This window comes from Octodon degus, unplaced genomic scaffold (assembly GCF_000260255.1).
Source record: "Octodon degus isolate 3935 unplaced genomic scaffold, OctDeg1.0 scaffold00060, whole genome shotgun sequence".
Lineage (NCBI taxonomy): Eukaryota > Metazoa > Chordata > Mammalia > Rodentia > Octodontidae > Octodon > Octodon degus.
The window spans coordinates 1,517,292-1,531,596 of NW_004524636.1; the positions used below are offsets into that span (position 1 = coordinate 1,517,292).

Here is a 14,305-nt window from a genome sequence, read left to right on the forward strand (position 1 = left end):
AAATAAATAAAAAATAAAAATAAAAAATATAAACAAATGCCGTTATAAATAATGTAACTAAATGTTATTAAAAACAAGAAATGTGGTGGGCTCAAAAAAAAAAAAAAAAAGTCTAGGACCTGGATGAATCACTCTGAAAGTGATTGAGCAGTGCAGACTCAAGTTCAAATCTCAGAACCGTACATTGTTTTATGGCCGTGGGGAAGTCACGTAACATCTCTAAGCTTAGTTTTTCATCTGCACGATGAATGGAACAGTGAGCGCACTTATAACAGAGATGTATCTGTAACGTGCTTTCAGTAGAAGAGTTAGTGGTGGATAGATGCTCTGGGACTAGATCAGGCCAGAGCTGTGGTCTTGCACACTTTGGGGGTGGGGGGAGACAGAGGAGGGGTTCAGAGTCGGTTTGGCCACCCAGGCAAAAGCTACGGAGCTTTCACCTGTCAGGGGTACCTAGTTGAAAGCGGCTGATGGGGATCTGTGTACCTTGTCAACGCCCGAGACATCGGTCCATCCTTCCAGGACGGTGAAAGAAATCTGAGAAATCATGCACCCTTTTGAACTCTGTGGAAGGCACTGCTTTTATAGATGTGAACCCCATATCTCTGATGCTACTGCTTTAGGGAGGGTTCTGTCAAGGAGCTGACCAGAGAAACTGTAACCTCAGTGGTTTACAAGGCCAGCAGTATCCAGAAACGGCAGAGAGCCTATCCCCAGGAGATGAACTATGATTTCTTCCTAGGAAGCTATGACAGTTCTGTTCCTCTTTGCCAAATACTGAATTTCCAGGAGTTGTGACTTAGTTCTGGTCAACAAGATTTAAAAATGCAGAGTTCTGGGGAAGCTTACTTTCCTGATAAAGTAGGGAGATCAATCCCATCGCAGAGCTGTGGCAGCCACTTTGTAGCAAAAAGGAAACTAAGATGGGGGAATGGTAGGATAAAAAGTAGTGGCAAACTTATGGCATGCATGCTGCAAGCAGGCTGTATCATTCAAAGGTCTAAAAGGTTCACCATCTCTGGTCTAGGTCCACAATGAACCAAAACCTCACATCCAGATTTCTTATTAGGCAAGGAAAACTAAAGTACTCCTTAATGTCCTATAAATATTTAAAAATAAAAATAAATCTGTAAAGTCCATTAAGGGTCTGGGGAGATAGCTTAGTGGTCTAAGCTTAGTGCTGGCAAGCACAAGGACATGGGTTCAGTCCCTGGTATCAAATGCCATGCAAGCCCCAGGAACTGAGCCGGCCACTGAAACCAGGCATGGTGAAAACCAAGTATAGTGGAGCACACCTGTAATCCCAGCTGAGACAGGAGGAACACTATCGAGTCCTGTATAGCGAGACCCTGTACCAAATAAATAATAGTCTTATTAAGTCTGGCTGTGTTACTTAAAACATTTGTTGTTCTTGTTTTTGTAATGTCAGAGATTGAACCAAAGGCCTTTGTGCTAAGCTGCATTCCCAGCCCTAACCCCCCTTTTAAGATAGTCACTATATAGTTCAATCTGGCCTTGAACTCACTATGTAGCCCAGGATGGCCTCAGCCTCCCAAGTGTTTGGATTACAGGCTTGCACTACCATACCCAGCTTCTGCCCAGCTTTATTTATTTATTTTTTTTTATTTTGCAGAATCGGGGATTGAACTCAGATCCTTGTGTTTGCCAGTCAAGCGCTTATCCTACTGAGCCATCTCCCCAGCCCCTGCCCAGCTTTATTTTGAGAAAAGGTCTTACTAAGTCACTGAACTATTCATGCTGGGCTTGAACATGGTCTTCCTGCCTTGCCCTCCCAAAATGCAAAATGCATTCTCAATTGTTGCACTTTATTAGAACACAACTAGAAAAGGGCAGCTCATTGATGTGTAGTACGCGTGGGCCCATTTTGCCGTTAACTGCAAACCTTCTCCCAGCCTTTACCTGTATTCATTCTGCCCTCAGACATCACCAATCATTGTAAGATGGCTGAAGTCACTGCATCTAGCTGTCCTGCATCTCCTGCCTTCTAGCCAGCAGGTTGATGTCCAAATTCTGAGCTACAGGCAGGTTCAAACTCTTTTATTAGGAGTGTGAACAGAAGAGAGCCCCATTGGGCACAAATGTGGAACCGTAATTCCTGCTGGGCAACATGGAGTTTGGGCTTTGGGCCAATCTCATGGCACGGTCCAGTGAGCACCTCTGGCCTTATGCCTCCCCTGGTAAGGTCTACTCCAGTTCTGTTCTCCACATTCCCAGCCCCCAGGCTCACCTCCCACCTGCAAAAACAGAAGCAGGTCACAGAAGGCCATTCAAGAGGCTTTCTCCATTTTATTTCTTTGGGAAAGGAAAACGAAATCTTTCCATCACATATGGTAGATATATATTTATATATATATATATATATTTATATATAATTTATTTTGTGGTTGAACATCCCAAAACTGAGACTGGTTTTTTTGTTTTGTTTTGTTTTGTTTTTTCCTCTTCTTCTCCCAGTCCCTGTGGCTCATGCCCAGGTTCTGGGACAGTTGCAGTGAGGGGTGAGTGGAATGGGCAGTGGTTGCCAGGGTGGCCTCCTACCCAGCTCAGCGACCTGGTAGGGACCACCCAGAGGGGGCTGTGCAGATAAGAGGCCACACAGAGGGACACTCCTGTTTTTGTAGGGGATGCACAGCTCATTAAACAGTCACCAGTCATGGAAGGAGGCTGGTCAGGGTTGGGGGAACTTGCTCACAGTAGTTGCCAGCTCTCTCCACCCTGCCCCCAAACTCAATATTGGGAGTGGAAGAGAGAGTGAAAAAGAAATACAAGGGCTGAGGGCCAAGCCTCCTCCAATTTTTATTGCTGGTGAATTATAAATTTGCTTTCTTAGAAGATAACTTAAAATGTCCCTTCCGGTCTTGTGAAGTAAACTCTGAGGGCCCCCAGAGAAAGAAGTGATACAGACTGTCCCAAACCCTACTGGTGGCCTTCCAGGCCTCCCTGGACAAATTTTTGAGCCAACTCAGAGCTTAGGCAAGGAACACCAAAGTGTCCCCCTTAGGTCAGCCTTGTTCTTCAAGGACAATCACATCCAACCCTCCTTGGGCCCTGAAACAAGGGCCTCAGGCCCTTGGACCAGTGGAGCTGGGAAGCACAAAGTGCACCAAAGATCAAGCAGAATTTTCTACTAGAACAAAAGTTAAGACTTTGGGGAAGAGGCAGCCTGGGAAGATGATGTTCTAAGCATGAAAGCAGGAGGCTAGAGAAGGCGGGTGAGGGAAGACACAGGAAGACATCACAGACACTCATCTGACCTCAGAAATTGGGCAAGGGGAGTGCCTGAGAGGCAGATTGCACTTAATAGCTGTAGTTAGAGCCAGACAGTGGCCCTGGGTGTGGGGTCAGCCAAGCAGCAGGGGTGGTTGCCCTGGGGGACCCTAGCTGGAAGGGTGAAGGTTTAAGCTTCCAGATAACCCTTTCCAGGAACAGGAGGGCAGATCTCCCTGGGCACTGAGCTGCTGGTCCTAGCCATGCCCTCCCCCATCACATGCACAGGGACACACACACACTCAACACCAGGCCAGACTGAGGCCTGAGCCCAAGAGACCTTGGGGGGGAGGGGCTAGGCAGGTAGCCCTCTCAACCACAGGCAGGCCATCTGCTCCCACGTGTCCTGCCAATCTGCCCAGGGAGGGAGAACACCACAGGAAGGAGAGGGGCCAGGAGCCCAGGGTCTGTCGGCCTTGGCAGACCGATGCAGGCCCACTCAGGCTCCACGGCCTAAGGGGTGAGCACAGAGAGCAATGCTAGACACAAGTGGCCAGCAGCAACAGCCCAGACCCCAAGGGGCTGCAGCACCCCACCAGCACTGAAGGCCTGCTGCCTCCATCTCCAACAAGGGGCTGCCCAGAGGGGAGCATACTCCCTACTACCTGGGCCCTCACCCTCACTCAATCTGCTCTCCCACACGCCTCAAGAGGAGGGTGCAAGGGACTGCCCACTGGGGCAGTTCTAGAGCTGGGAGGGTGCCAAGGGGGCAGGAGGAGCCTGGTTACAGCTGCTTTGAGAACCTCTTTGGTCTGGGGATTCTGGGAAAAAGGGGAAGGGAAATGGAGGGAGGGGATCCTGGAGACTTGGCCTTCAGACAGGACACTTGTCAGAGGGCCATGTGCCCAGGTGGAGGATCAGATTTCTGTGGATTCAATGCGTTCAAGGCGGGAGGGGGTCCAGGCCTTCTTCTCCTCGCCATGCTGAGGGGTAGGCGTGCTTGCACCCCCTGTCGACCCACGCTCCCGAAGCCGCCGCTCCAGTTGCTGGTTGCGTTGGTACATCTCCACATAACTCAACTGCAGCTGCTTCTGGTATTCGATGACCTTCTCCTTCTCCTCCAGCCACACACGGCGCTCCTCTGCAAAGCTGGCACCCTGGCGCTCCCGGGCCCTCCGCTCTGCTGCCAGCTCAGCCTGCAACCGCCCCACCTCCCGCCGCAAAGCCCTCGTCCCACTCTCCCCTCCAGCATCTGCCTCCCCATCCATGGAAACCAAGGATGCAGCAGAGGCCACCCCAGCCTGACGACGCATCTTGGCCTCATCACTCTCGCAGGTAGCCAGTGCCTCCTGTGGTTCGGCTGGGTCCACGGGGGTCAGAGCTGGCTTGAGGCAGGTGGCAGGCAGCTCACCCTCAGCCAGCTCCAGGCTGGCCTGTTTGCTGCCAAAGGAGTCCCTCAGGCTGAGCAGCTGCTCTTCCTTCTCCCGCAGTGAGGCCCGGCCCTCCCGCAGCTGCGATCGCAGCCCCACGATCTCACTCAGCTTTTGGGACACGTCAGCCTGTGAGTCCTTCAACTGCTGCTTCAGAAGGGAAATCTCGCCAGCCTTCTGGCACACCTGGGCAGGGGAAGTTGAGAAGAGAAGCCAGGGTCAAGGCAGAGCTCTGCTCCCCGAAAACCTTACCCCCAGATCTGGCACCAGAGGCACCAAACTTCCCCAGTGTTCAGGCTCAGCCCATAACACCAAAGGGTTGACACCTAGACCTCCCTGTGGGACTCAGCAAGGCTCATCTTACACTGCCCAGGGGTAGCCTCCCATCCTAACACACAGCAAATTGATTTGGTTCCCTCATCTTTTGTGATGTTCCTTCACCCTTGCAATAATGTAGGCCCTGAGTTCTCCAGAGGGACAGAAGGAAGGGAAATCAGACAGAGAAGAAAGGCTGGAGTCCCCTGCCCGCACCTCCCACTTAGTTTCCTCCATCCTGGGCAGGAAGTCGGCCTGCTCCTTCTGGCAGGCAGCCACCTTGTCCTCGAGCTCTTCTCGTTGCCGCATCAGCCGCGCTGCCTCCTCTTGCAGCTGCTTCTTGTCCTGCTGCAGGCGCAGCACCTGCAACTGCAGGCTTTGCTGGGCCCGCTGGGCGCGGCGGGCCACCTGCTGCAACTTCCCGCTGCAGCCCTGCCGCAGTTCAGCCAGCTCACGCTCCCATGCCTTTTGCCGCTCCTCCAGCACCTGGGCCACAGCCGCCTCACTCTGCTCTAGGCTGCGCCGCAGAGCTGCCACCTCCTGCTCCTTCTCCCACAGCCGCTCCTCCAGCTCCTGGATTAGTGCGCTGGGCGAGGGTGGTGAGCAGGCTGCAAATGGCAGGGCTCCGCCCCCACCCTCCCCAGATCCCAGGTGGCCCGGCCGCCCCATGGATGATGAGGACCCACTCTTGCTGGAGGCCCGCCCACTGTCTGAGGTCCCCAGGTCCTGGTATCCCGAACCCCCACCACTGCTGCCGCTACCATAGCTGGCAGTGCCGATGCGGTTGATGTGGCTGGTGGAAGCACTGAGGGGTGCCAGGTGCTGGCTGTAGCTGGAGCTGTAGGTGGGCAGGCTTGTGAGTGAGTTCCGGCCTGAGTCTGAGAGGCCTCCCCCACTCCCACCCGCTGGGGTCATGGTCCGAGACTTGTCCAGTCCACCCTTGAGGCCACCAGGGCCCTGTCGCCCCTCAGAGGTCCCATTGGTCTGTGGGGGACACAAGTTCTGCATGGAATGGAAATTCTTGGGTACAACAGGCTTGAAGGCTGAAGGCCGAACTAGTGGCTCTGAGCACTGCATAAAAACAAGGCAAGAGGAGTGGGCATCAGAATAAGGCCTTAGTCTTGGTCCCAGCCTCTCTCCCCTTTGGCCAAGACTTATTCAGCACCACCTCCCACCCTACTGCATCTCCACAATAGGGATCACCGTCTAGGTTTTCATCTTGTGTCTCCCCCAAGCCAGTTCTCTGTCCTGAATCCACAATCAGGACTTGGTCCCAGGGCTCACCCTCCAGCTCCTCCACCCAGATGTCTATACAAGAATGCCCTCCTTGCCCTCCTCTCTGGGCTACTTCCAATCCAGAAAAGGGATGTAAGGGTCTCGGGCCCTGGTGACTGACCTGGTCTAGCTTGCCAGAGGTGGCCAGGAGCTTGGGTGGGTGGCTGGGCTCACGATACTGTGGTGGGGCCTTGTCGCTGCCACCGCTGCTGCTGCTGCCACCACTGCTGCCTACCACATTGCCACAGACATCTGTGTGGTCACTGCCCCGAAGCTCGCCATTGAGGTAGAGGGAGTTGGCGAGAGTTTTGTCCTCAGAGGGGTAGCGGCCAGGTCTCTCTCTGCTGGCCCCACTGCCACTGCCTCGGGGGCCAGGGAAATTTCCCTGACTGCCCCCAACCCCTGTTCGGGTGCCTACACTCTTCATGGCAAACTCTTGGGCATGGGCCACCCCACTGCCCACACTGCCCATGGCCAGACGGGGGTCTGGGGGTCCAAGCTCAGAGGGCCGTGGGGCAAAGGCCAGGAGGGGATCCCGCCCTGGGTCAGCACGCACAGGCAGTGTCTCCAGCTTCGCCATGACTATGCCAGGAGGGCACTGTGGATACAGGTAGAAATGTAGAGGTCAGACCCCATTCCACACCCACCACCCCAGCCAAATCACCTCCAGGCTCTCAGTATCCCCTTTCCCTACAATGGATATGAGGGTTCCAAGCACCCCAGGTGAAGGAATAGGGCTGGGTAACTAACAGTGGTAGTCTGGTAGTGGGGACTGCTTGTTGCTCCTGGGTGCCATGCACACACCCTGCCAGCTGTGTTCATTTCAGACCCTTCTGCCTCCACCCCAGCCTCCCAGATTCAGGAACCACTTCTTCAGCTTTTGGCTGCAACTCCCAGAATTTAGGGGCTCCCAGGTCAGAGGAGAGAACCCAATAGGGAACCTCAGAAGTTAGGGGAGGGTGAGACAATCCTATCAAAATCTGAGAGTGGCGGTCTTTCCCAGCCCCCTACCCTAGGTGTTGCAGTCAAGGATAGAGCGGAGGCTCGCTACCAGCACAGGCTTCTCTCCTTGCCTTTCCAAGAGGGTGGTGGGCTGCCGGGTCCTCAAGCCTGGGACCCTCCAAGGCCCAGTCTGCAGGGGCCATGTGGCTCACTCTCACAGTCGGGGCTCGGCCCGAACCAGCTGCGCGACTTTGGACTGGCAGACCGAGCCATTCCGGATTGCAGCTTTCTCCTCTGCGAAATGGGAGGAATTAAGAACCTACCTTGTGGAGGTGCCGAGCCGCGCACACTAAGCGCGCCACGAGGCGGCAGGTGCGCGGGTAAACTGGGGTCCCCAGGTACGATTGGCGGAGCCCTCCCAGGGATCTTCCCAAAGAGACTGCACCAAGGAGGGAACCGGCCCAAGGAGCCCCCCGCCCCGAGGCTGACACTCTGCGGAGATCCCCGAGCTAGCGTTGGCCAGCAGTGGGAGCTGGTGGAGCCTCCCTCAGGGCCTACGTTTCCCACAGGTGGGGGGAGGAGGCGGGGCCTCGAGACCCAGCTGCGCCACAGGGGATCTCGCACCTGCCCAGCCCTGGTAGGAATGTACAGTCACCAGGAAGACTTCCTGGATTACCCCTCCTCCTTCTCTCCCCCCTCCCTGTGGACCTTGACCCTGCTCAGTTTACCGTGAGGTCCTCCGAGCCAGTTCTGTGGGTGTGAGCCCCCTCCCCCAAGGCCAGCCCACAGGAGAAGGGGGAGCAGGGCCTCGGGTTAGCTGTGCTGTGGGGAAGGCCTTGCTTCCTGGTTCCTTTGTCTTAAATCTACATTTGGGTTCACCTACCCCACAGACCTGCATAATCTGGTCTGACAGGGGCACCCAACAATGCTGGCCCTTAACTCAGTTCCCCCAAAACAAGACAGGAAGCCCCCTCTTGCTTATTAAGCTAAGAAGATTCATGGTGTGTCCCCTTCAGTGCTCAGCATAGGTCTTCTACCCACATGCCCAGTTCTAATGCTGTGACCTTCCTATCAGGCTGTGGACCAAGACAGCCCACAAACTCCCATTCAGGGTGTTCTGGTTACACCAGAAATCACAGCCCTAGGTGGTTGGAAAATTCACTACCAAGCTGATCCATTCTCTCATCCATCCTCCTTCCTCCGACCATTCTGTCCTAACACAGGACTGGAGCAGGAGAGGTCTGAGAAAGTTCAGAGGAAGTACCGGATGGGCAGGTACACCCACCCCATCACAGACCTTCAGAAATTTTGTGCTGTAGACCCTCTCTTGCATTAACCTAGTCCCTACTGAGACTCCTTTCTAGACCCCTTGGCCTAGAAACCTAAACATGGACCTTTGCTCTCAATACACTTGGGTGCAATGCAGGGAGCACCTGGAGCTGGGAGGATGGAGGCTGAATGGCCTAAGGCTTGAAAACACTGCAAAGGACTGGGCAGGTTTAGGGTGGGACCAGCAAAACCTCAAACAATTGGGGTTCAGATGGCTGGGATAATGGAGGAATTTTGCAGGGGCACCAGGCTGGATGTGACATCCTTAACATACAAGAGGAGGGGCCAGGGATATAGCTCAGCAGCATAAGTGCTTGCCTGGCCAGCACAAGGTCCAAAGTTTGATCCCCAGTACCACCAAAAAAAAAAAAAAAAAAAGGAGACTGCTTAGGCTTTTGAGAAGACCAGAGAATGATGCCTCTCGTGCACTATGTGAAGAGAGACTAGGGTGGTGTATGTGGGCCCAGCTTCAAACTAGAGAGGCAGGACCCTAGAGCTCTGGGAAAGTATTTGGGAACAGAAAAAAGGCCAAGGGACAATCTAGGTGGGGTGCTATGCACCCATATTACCAGCTACTGGGGAGGATCACCTGAGCCTGGGAATTCATAGCTAAGCCTGAACAGCAGTAAGACTGTTTCAAAAGGAAAGTGGGAGCACCTCTCTGCTAAAAAGAAAGCAAGGGACAAGATATAAATGAGATAGAAGAGTGTGCCCTGGATTTTGGAGCTGAAGACAACACTGGCATCTATGTCAGATGGCTTCAGAAAAACGGTGCGGTGCAAGACAAAAACAGAGTACAGGGGTGGAAAGGTGCAGAGACAGAAGAGATGGCAGAATTCACTGCTAAAAGAGGCCAGAGAAGGACATCACTTAAGGAGGTTTGAGATCAAGTGCCTTTTTTTTTGGGGGGGGAGGGGAGTTGAGACAGGGTCTCACTATGCAGTTCAGGCTGGCCTTGAACTCATTATGTAGCCCATGCTGGCCTCAAAATCACAGTAAACCTGCCTCAGCCTCCCAAGTGCTGGGATTACATGCATGTGCCAACATTCCCAGCTACTTTTATGTTTTTTGGTTTGGGTTTTTGTTTTTTTTTTAAGGAATGGGGGATTGAACTCAGGCCCTTGCGCTTGCCAGGGAAGTGCTTATTCCACTGAGCCATCTCCCCAGCCCCCATGTTTACTTTTTTAAGACAGGGTCCCACTACATTTCAGGCTGGGCTTGAGCTAATAGCCTAGAGCTGGGAGTGTAGCTAAGTGGCACAGCACCTGCCTGACAAGTGTAAGGCCCCAAGTTTGATTCCCAATACCAGAAAGAAAGAAAGAAAGAAAGAAAGAAAGAAAGAAAGAAAGAAAGAAAGAAAGATAGATAGATAGATAGATAGAAAGAAAGAAAGAAAGATAGAAAGAACGAATGAACTAATAGCCTAACCTGGCCTCATTTGCAGGAACCCATCTGCCTCAGCCTCCTGAGAGCTGAGACATTATGTACCAACACATTCAGAATATTTTAAAATTCTGAAACAAGGGGCCAGGGAGATAGCTCAGTAGAATAATCACTTGCCTGGCAAGTGCAGGGTCCTGAGTTCAATCCCCAGTACCACCAAAAAAAAAAAAAAAAAAAAAAAAAAAAAATCTGAAAGAAGGTACAGCTAAATTGTTAAACAGCCCAAGCTGGGTTTGAACTCTCAGTCATCCTGCCTCAGTCTCCCAGAGTGTTGGGATTACAGATGTGTGCCACTATGCCCTGCTCCAGGTGCTTTTTTTTTTTTTTTTTTTTTTTTTTTTGTGGAACTGGGGATTGAACTCAGGCCCTTGAGCTCACCAGGCAAACACTTATTCTACTGAGCTAACTCCCCAGCCCCTCCAGGTGCTTTTTTAATTTCAAAATTAAACATGGCTGAAATTTGAATGTGCTGCTATGTCAAAGGAAAGGATCACTAGTAATATAAAGATCCATACAGGGCACTAGCAAGTGAGGGTGCACCAAGGACCTGGGTGTGGGCAGAAACAAACCTCAGAAATGTACCTATGGATAATAGGCAGACGTTCCAGGGTAATGTTTGGAAGGTTGCTTTGTAAACTATAAGGTGCAATAGAACCATACAGCACTACCTCCTCTGAGGTCCAGGAAAGGAGAATCTGACCATAGTCGGGGGCTGGTCATAGGCCACTCTACTCCACTGTCTCCACATGTCTAGTGCATGTGTGATCTTCCATTAGGCTCAGATGATGAGTCCTGAGCCTCCTTTCTCTATGCTTTACTTGGAGAATCTTTGTCAACCAACAGAAGCTCTTCCTGGAGCTTCCCTCCCCATTCTTTCACACACACACACACACACACACACACACACACACACACACAATCCTTTTTTGAGAGAACTCACTATGGCCTTGAACTCACTATGTAGCCCAGGCTGGCCTCAAACTCACAGATATCCCCCTGCCTCAGCCTCCCAAGTGCTGGGATTACAGGCATGCACCACCATGCCTAACTCTAGCCCATATTTCTAACCTGTCATGGTCAACCCCTTTCAAGTGTTCTCTGTCCCTTCCCTTTCCCATGCTTGGGCCACTGCAGCTTTTCTCAACTCAGCAGGGAGCTAGAAGGACAAAGAGGAGGATACTTTCCCTGATAAGCAAGAACTGCATGGAAAAGGTCAAGGTCCTGAACCAGACCCAGTACCTCCGTGTGGCCCAAAATGGCAACCTCATGGCATCAGCATGGGATGACACCCTGTTGCCTGACTGCCTCTATCTCTGTCCCATCAAACCTCAGTGTTGGGGCTGGGGAGATAACTCAGTGGAATAAGTGCTTGCCTTGCAAGGGCCTGAGTTCAATCCCTGGTTCCGCCAAAAAAATAAAATAAAACAAAACAAAACAAAAAAAACCTTGGGGCCGGGGAGATGGCTCAGTAGAATAAGCGTTTCCCTGGCAAGTGTAAGGGTCTGAGTTCAATCCCCAGTTCCGCAAAAAAAAAGAACCAAAACAACAACAACAACAACAAAAAAAAATACCATTCAGTGTCTGTGACACTGTGCATTGTATTAGTGCTATAAAGGGGCTAAAGGCAGGTCCCTCCAAACTGCTGTGATGACCAGGCTCACCCACAGTACGAATGCTTGGGGTCTCTAGGGTCCCAAACCCAGGCCATTCCACTTCCTAAAGATCTCAGTAGTCCCTCCTGCTAGCACCCTTGCTTGGTATCTTTACTGATTTTTCTTCTGCACTCCCTCCTGCCAGGGGACTTTTTCTAAAGGGCAAAGCCAGTCTTGTCCCTGCTCTACCTATATCCTTTCATGAACAGGGTCAAGGGCAATAGACAGAGTTCTGATGGCATCAGCTCCAAGTGTAAATCACAGCTTGACTGATGAACCTCATGCAGGTTATTTCACCTTTGGTTTTCACACACAGTTTGCAGGAATTTTAAGAAGTACATGTATTTATGGGTAAAATGCTTCATATTCCGTATGGCCCCCAGACCTAAGCAGAGCTTGCTGTGGGGTCCCCAAGGCCTCTCCTGATGCACATCTTATATCTCCCATGACCTCAGCTCCTCTCCACTTCACACACAATCTTTTCTCAGTTCTCTGTGCCCATCCCATATCCTTCTAGAACCATTCCAAATGCTGCTGCTCAAGACAGCATCCTTCATTCCTCAGGAATCTTGGTGCACTTGGCTCAAGACACCTCAGGGAGATTTCACTCTGAAGACACCCCAAAGCCAGCTGGTGGATGCCCCAGAGGCAAGAGTCCTAGGGGCCTCTGGGCTCTGGCACCAAGGCACACAGGATGAACGCATGTGGGAATACCAGTTATGAGCCGAGCAAATAAGCAATGAATCCAGGCAGAGAAACCAGGAAGGGCTTCCAGGATGAAGGACTGATGAAGGAAAGGGGTCCAGGGGCACTGTAAGGCTTTTGGGGTGCAGAGATCTGGACAACTTCTTGGTTGGGATGTGTAAAGGGAGATGCATCTTCCCTTGGAGGCGTGGGCACTGGCAGAGGGGAGGGCCCATCCCCTAGATCTTGGCTATGATGAAGCTGGTGTTTCAGGACTGAGGGGGCTGACAGCGCACCACCCCCTATCCCGAGCACACACGCGTGCACACGAGCTTCTGCTGGGGGTGGGGGAGAGCATTCGCTATTCACCATCAGCCCAAAGCTCGCTGTGCCAAAAGATAGAGACCTCGGCCATAGGCGGTCAGCGGAGGTGCCCGAGGGTCTCTGCAGTGGAGTAAATGCCTACCCGCACCTCCCCAGACTCCGCACCAACGCGTGTGGCCCCGGGGGGGCGGGGCGCAGAGGGAAGAGGTGACATAATCCGGGCCGCACCCCCTCCGGCCGCCACCTCCCCCTCCCCGGCCGGGCGAAGCATCCATGACATCATCGGCCTTATCTCCGCTCCCCTCCCCCCGGGACCCCACCAGCGGGACGCGCCCCCTCCCCTGCTCCCGGCCCAGCCAAACCCGCCGCACTGTGCTGCGGACACGGTGGCAGGTCGCAACCAGGAGGGGCGCGGCGGCGGGCCTGCCTCACTTACTCACTGCCTCAGGGTCCGGCGCAGGACCTCCGACGCGGCGCCGCTGGCTCGGCTCGCTGGCGCAGCCCGAAGCCCGCCCGGCAGGGCGCTCGGCGCGGGCCCGCTCCCTCTGTGCCCCTCCCGCTCCCCGCCCGGGCCCCGCCCCTCAGCGGCTGCGGCAAACGCGGGCCCGCCCTCCTGCCACGCCCCCCAGGGCCGCCAATCCCCGGGCTGGGGCGGGGCACCGCGCCTTAACCCTTAGCCGGCCGACCGCCCGCCCTCACGTGGGACCCGGGTCTCACCTGGCCCAGGGCTGCTGAAGTCAGCCAGAGTTCCGCTGCCCGTGGCCAGTCACCCGCCCTCCCAAACCCTTGAGCTGAGCCTCTGTTTCGTTCTCTCAAAAACACCCAGCGGGACCGCATTCCATCTTTGGTGAAGGAAAGAGACCCTCTGGTTGAGGAAGAGGCTCTCAGCCGAGCCCCGCGCCCCATTCCTCTCTTGCGCTTGCTCATCTGGAAACAGCTTCCCAGCGGCGCCTGAGACCCCGCAAGTCTGCAAGGTGGGGGTGGAACAAGGTAGTTCCGACCATGCCGAGGAAGACCCTCCAGGGCTCGAGGGCTACTGACAGGCTTGTGGGAGGTGTAAAGCCCAGTAACTACGTCCACCAGCCAGCGGAACCGATTTGAAACTTGTTTATGAAGGTTCCCAGTCTGGAAGGTTAGCGTAAAGACACACACTACCCCGTGGGAGGTTTGGAGCGCCTTGCCCTGTGTCCCAAGCCTGGTTTAAGGTGGCTCCAGCCCCCATGTTGCCTGGGTGAAAGGAAGCGATTAAGTGGAGACTTAATTCCCGACTCGTCACCAGCTTCCCTTGCGCCGTTGGGGGGTGGGGGTGGGTGGAGGGGGACGGACGAGTGCTCGAGGCCCAGGAGGACTGCCCAGAGGAGAGAATCGGCCTTGAACTGGGAGCCTAGCCTCGTAGGGTAGCGAGCTCAGTGTTAGCAAAGCCAGGAGGTCTGTCCTAAGAACCGCAGCGCAGTCTGGGATTTAACACATTACATCTCTGCTGTGATAGTTGATGTCCTTGGTCTTTTGTCATTCTATTTTAGTTTTTGTTTCTTGATGTTTTCTAAATTCTTTCCAGGGCTGGTGAGATGACTCAGTGGTCTAAAGCACCTACTTAGAACAAACTAAGCTAAGCAAAGCACAGGCACAGCGGTTCAATCCCCAGCACCACATGCCAGCCAGCCCCGCCCCCTGGTGGGCTGA

General features: G+C 53.6%; 1 protein-coding gene across 6 annotated transcripts; it reads right to left on the reverse strand.

Moving 5' to 3' along the window:
• Positions 1–2,443: 2,443 nt before the first annotated feature.
• Lzts3 (leucine zipper tumor suppressor family member 3) lies at positions 2,444–13,176 on the reverse strand. Of its 6 annotated transcripts, none has more exons than XM_023718602.1 (5): positions 13,063–13,176; positions 7,322–7,484; positions 6,370–6,846; positions 5,190–6,044; positions 2,444–4,844 (listed from the first exon to the last, which is right to left on the reverse strand). In XM_023718602.1, the coding sequence occupies exons 2-5, from the start codon at positions 7,391–7,393 to the stop codon at positions 4,146–4,148; spliced, it is 2,103 nt and encodes a 700-aa protein (XP_023574370.1). In that variant the 5' UTR covers positions 7,394–7,484; positions 13,063–13,176; the 3' UTR covers positions 2,444–4,145. The 6 variants fall into 6 exon arrangements, with proteins under 6 accessions (XP_023574370.1, XP_012370833.1, XP_004634312.1 ...); XM_012515379.2 differs by having other exon boundaries at positions 5,253–6,044; positions 13,059–13,176; XM_004634255.2 differs by having other exon boundaries at positions 13,059–13,176.
• Between the last annotated feature and the right edge of the window lie 1,129 nt (positions 13,177–14,305).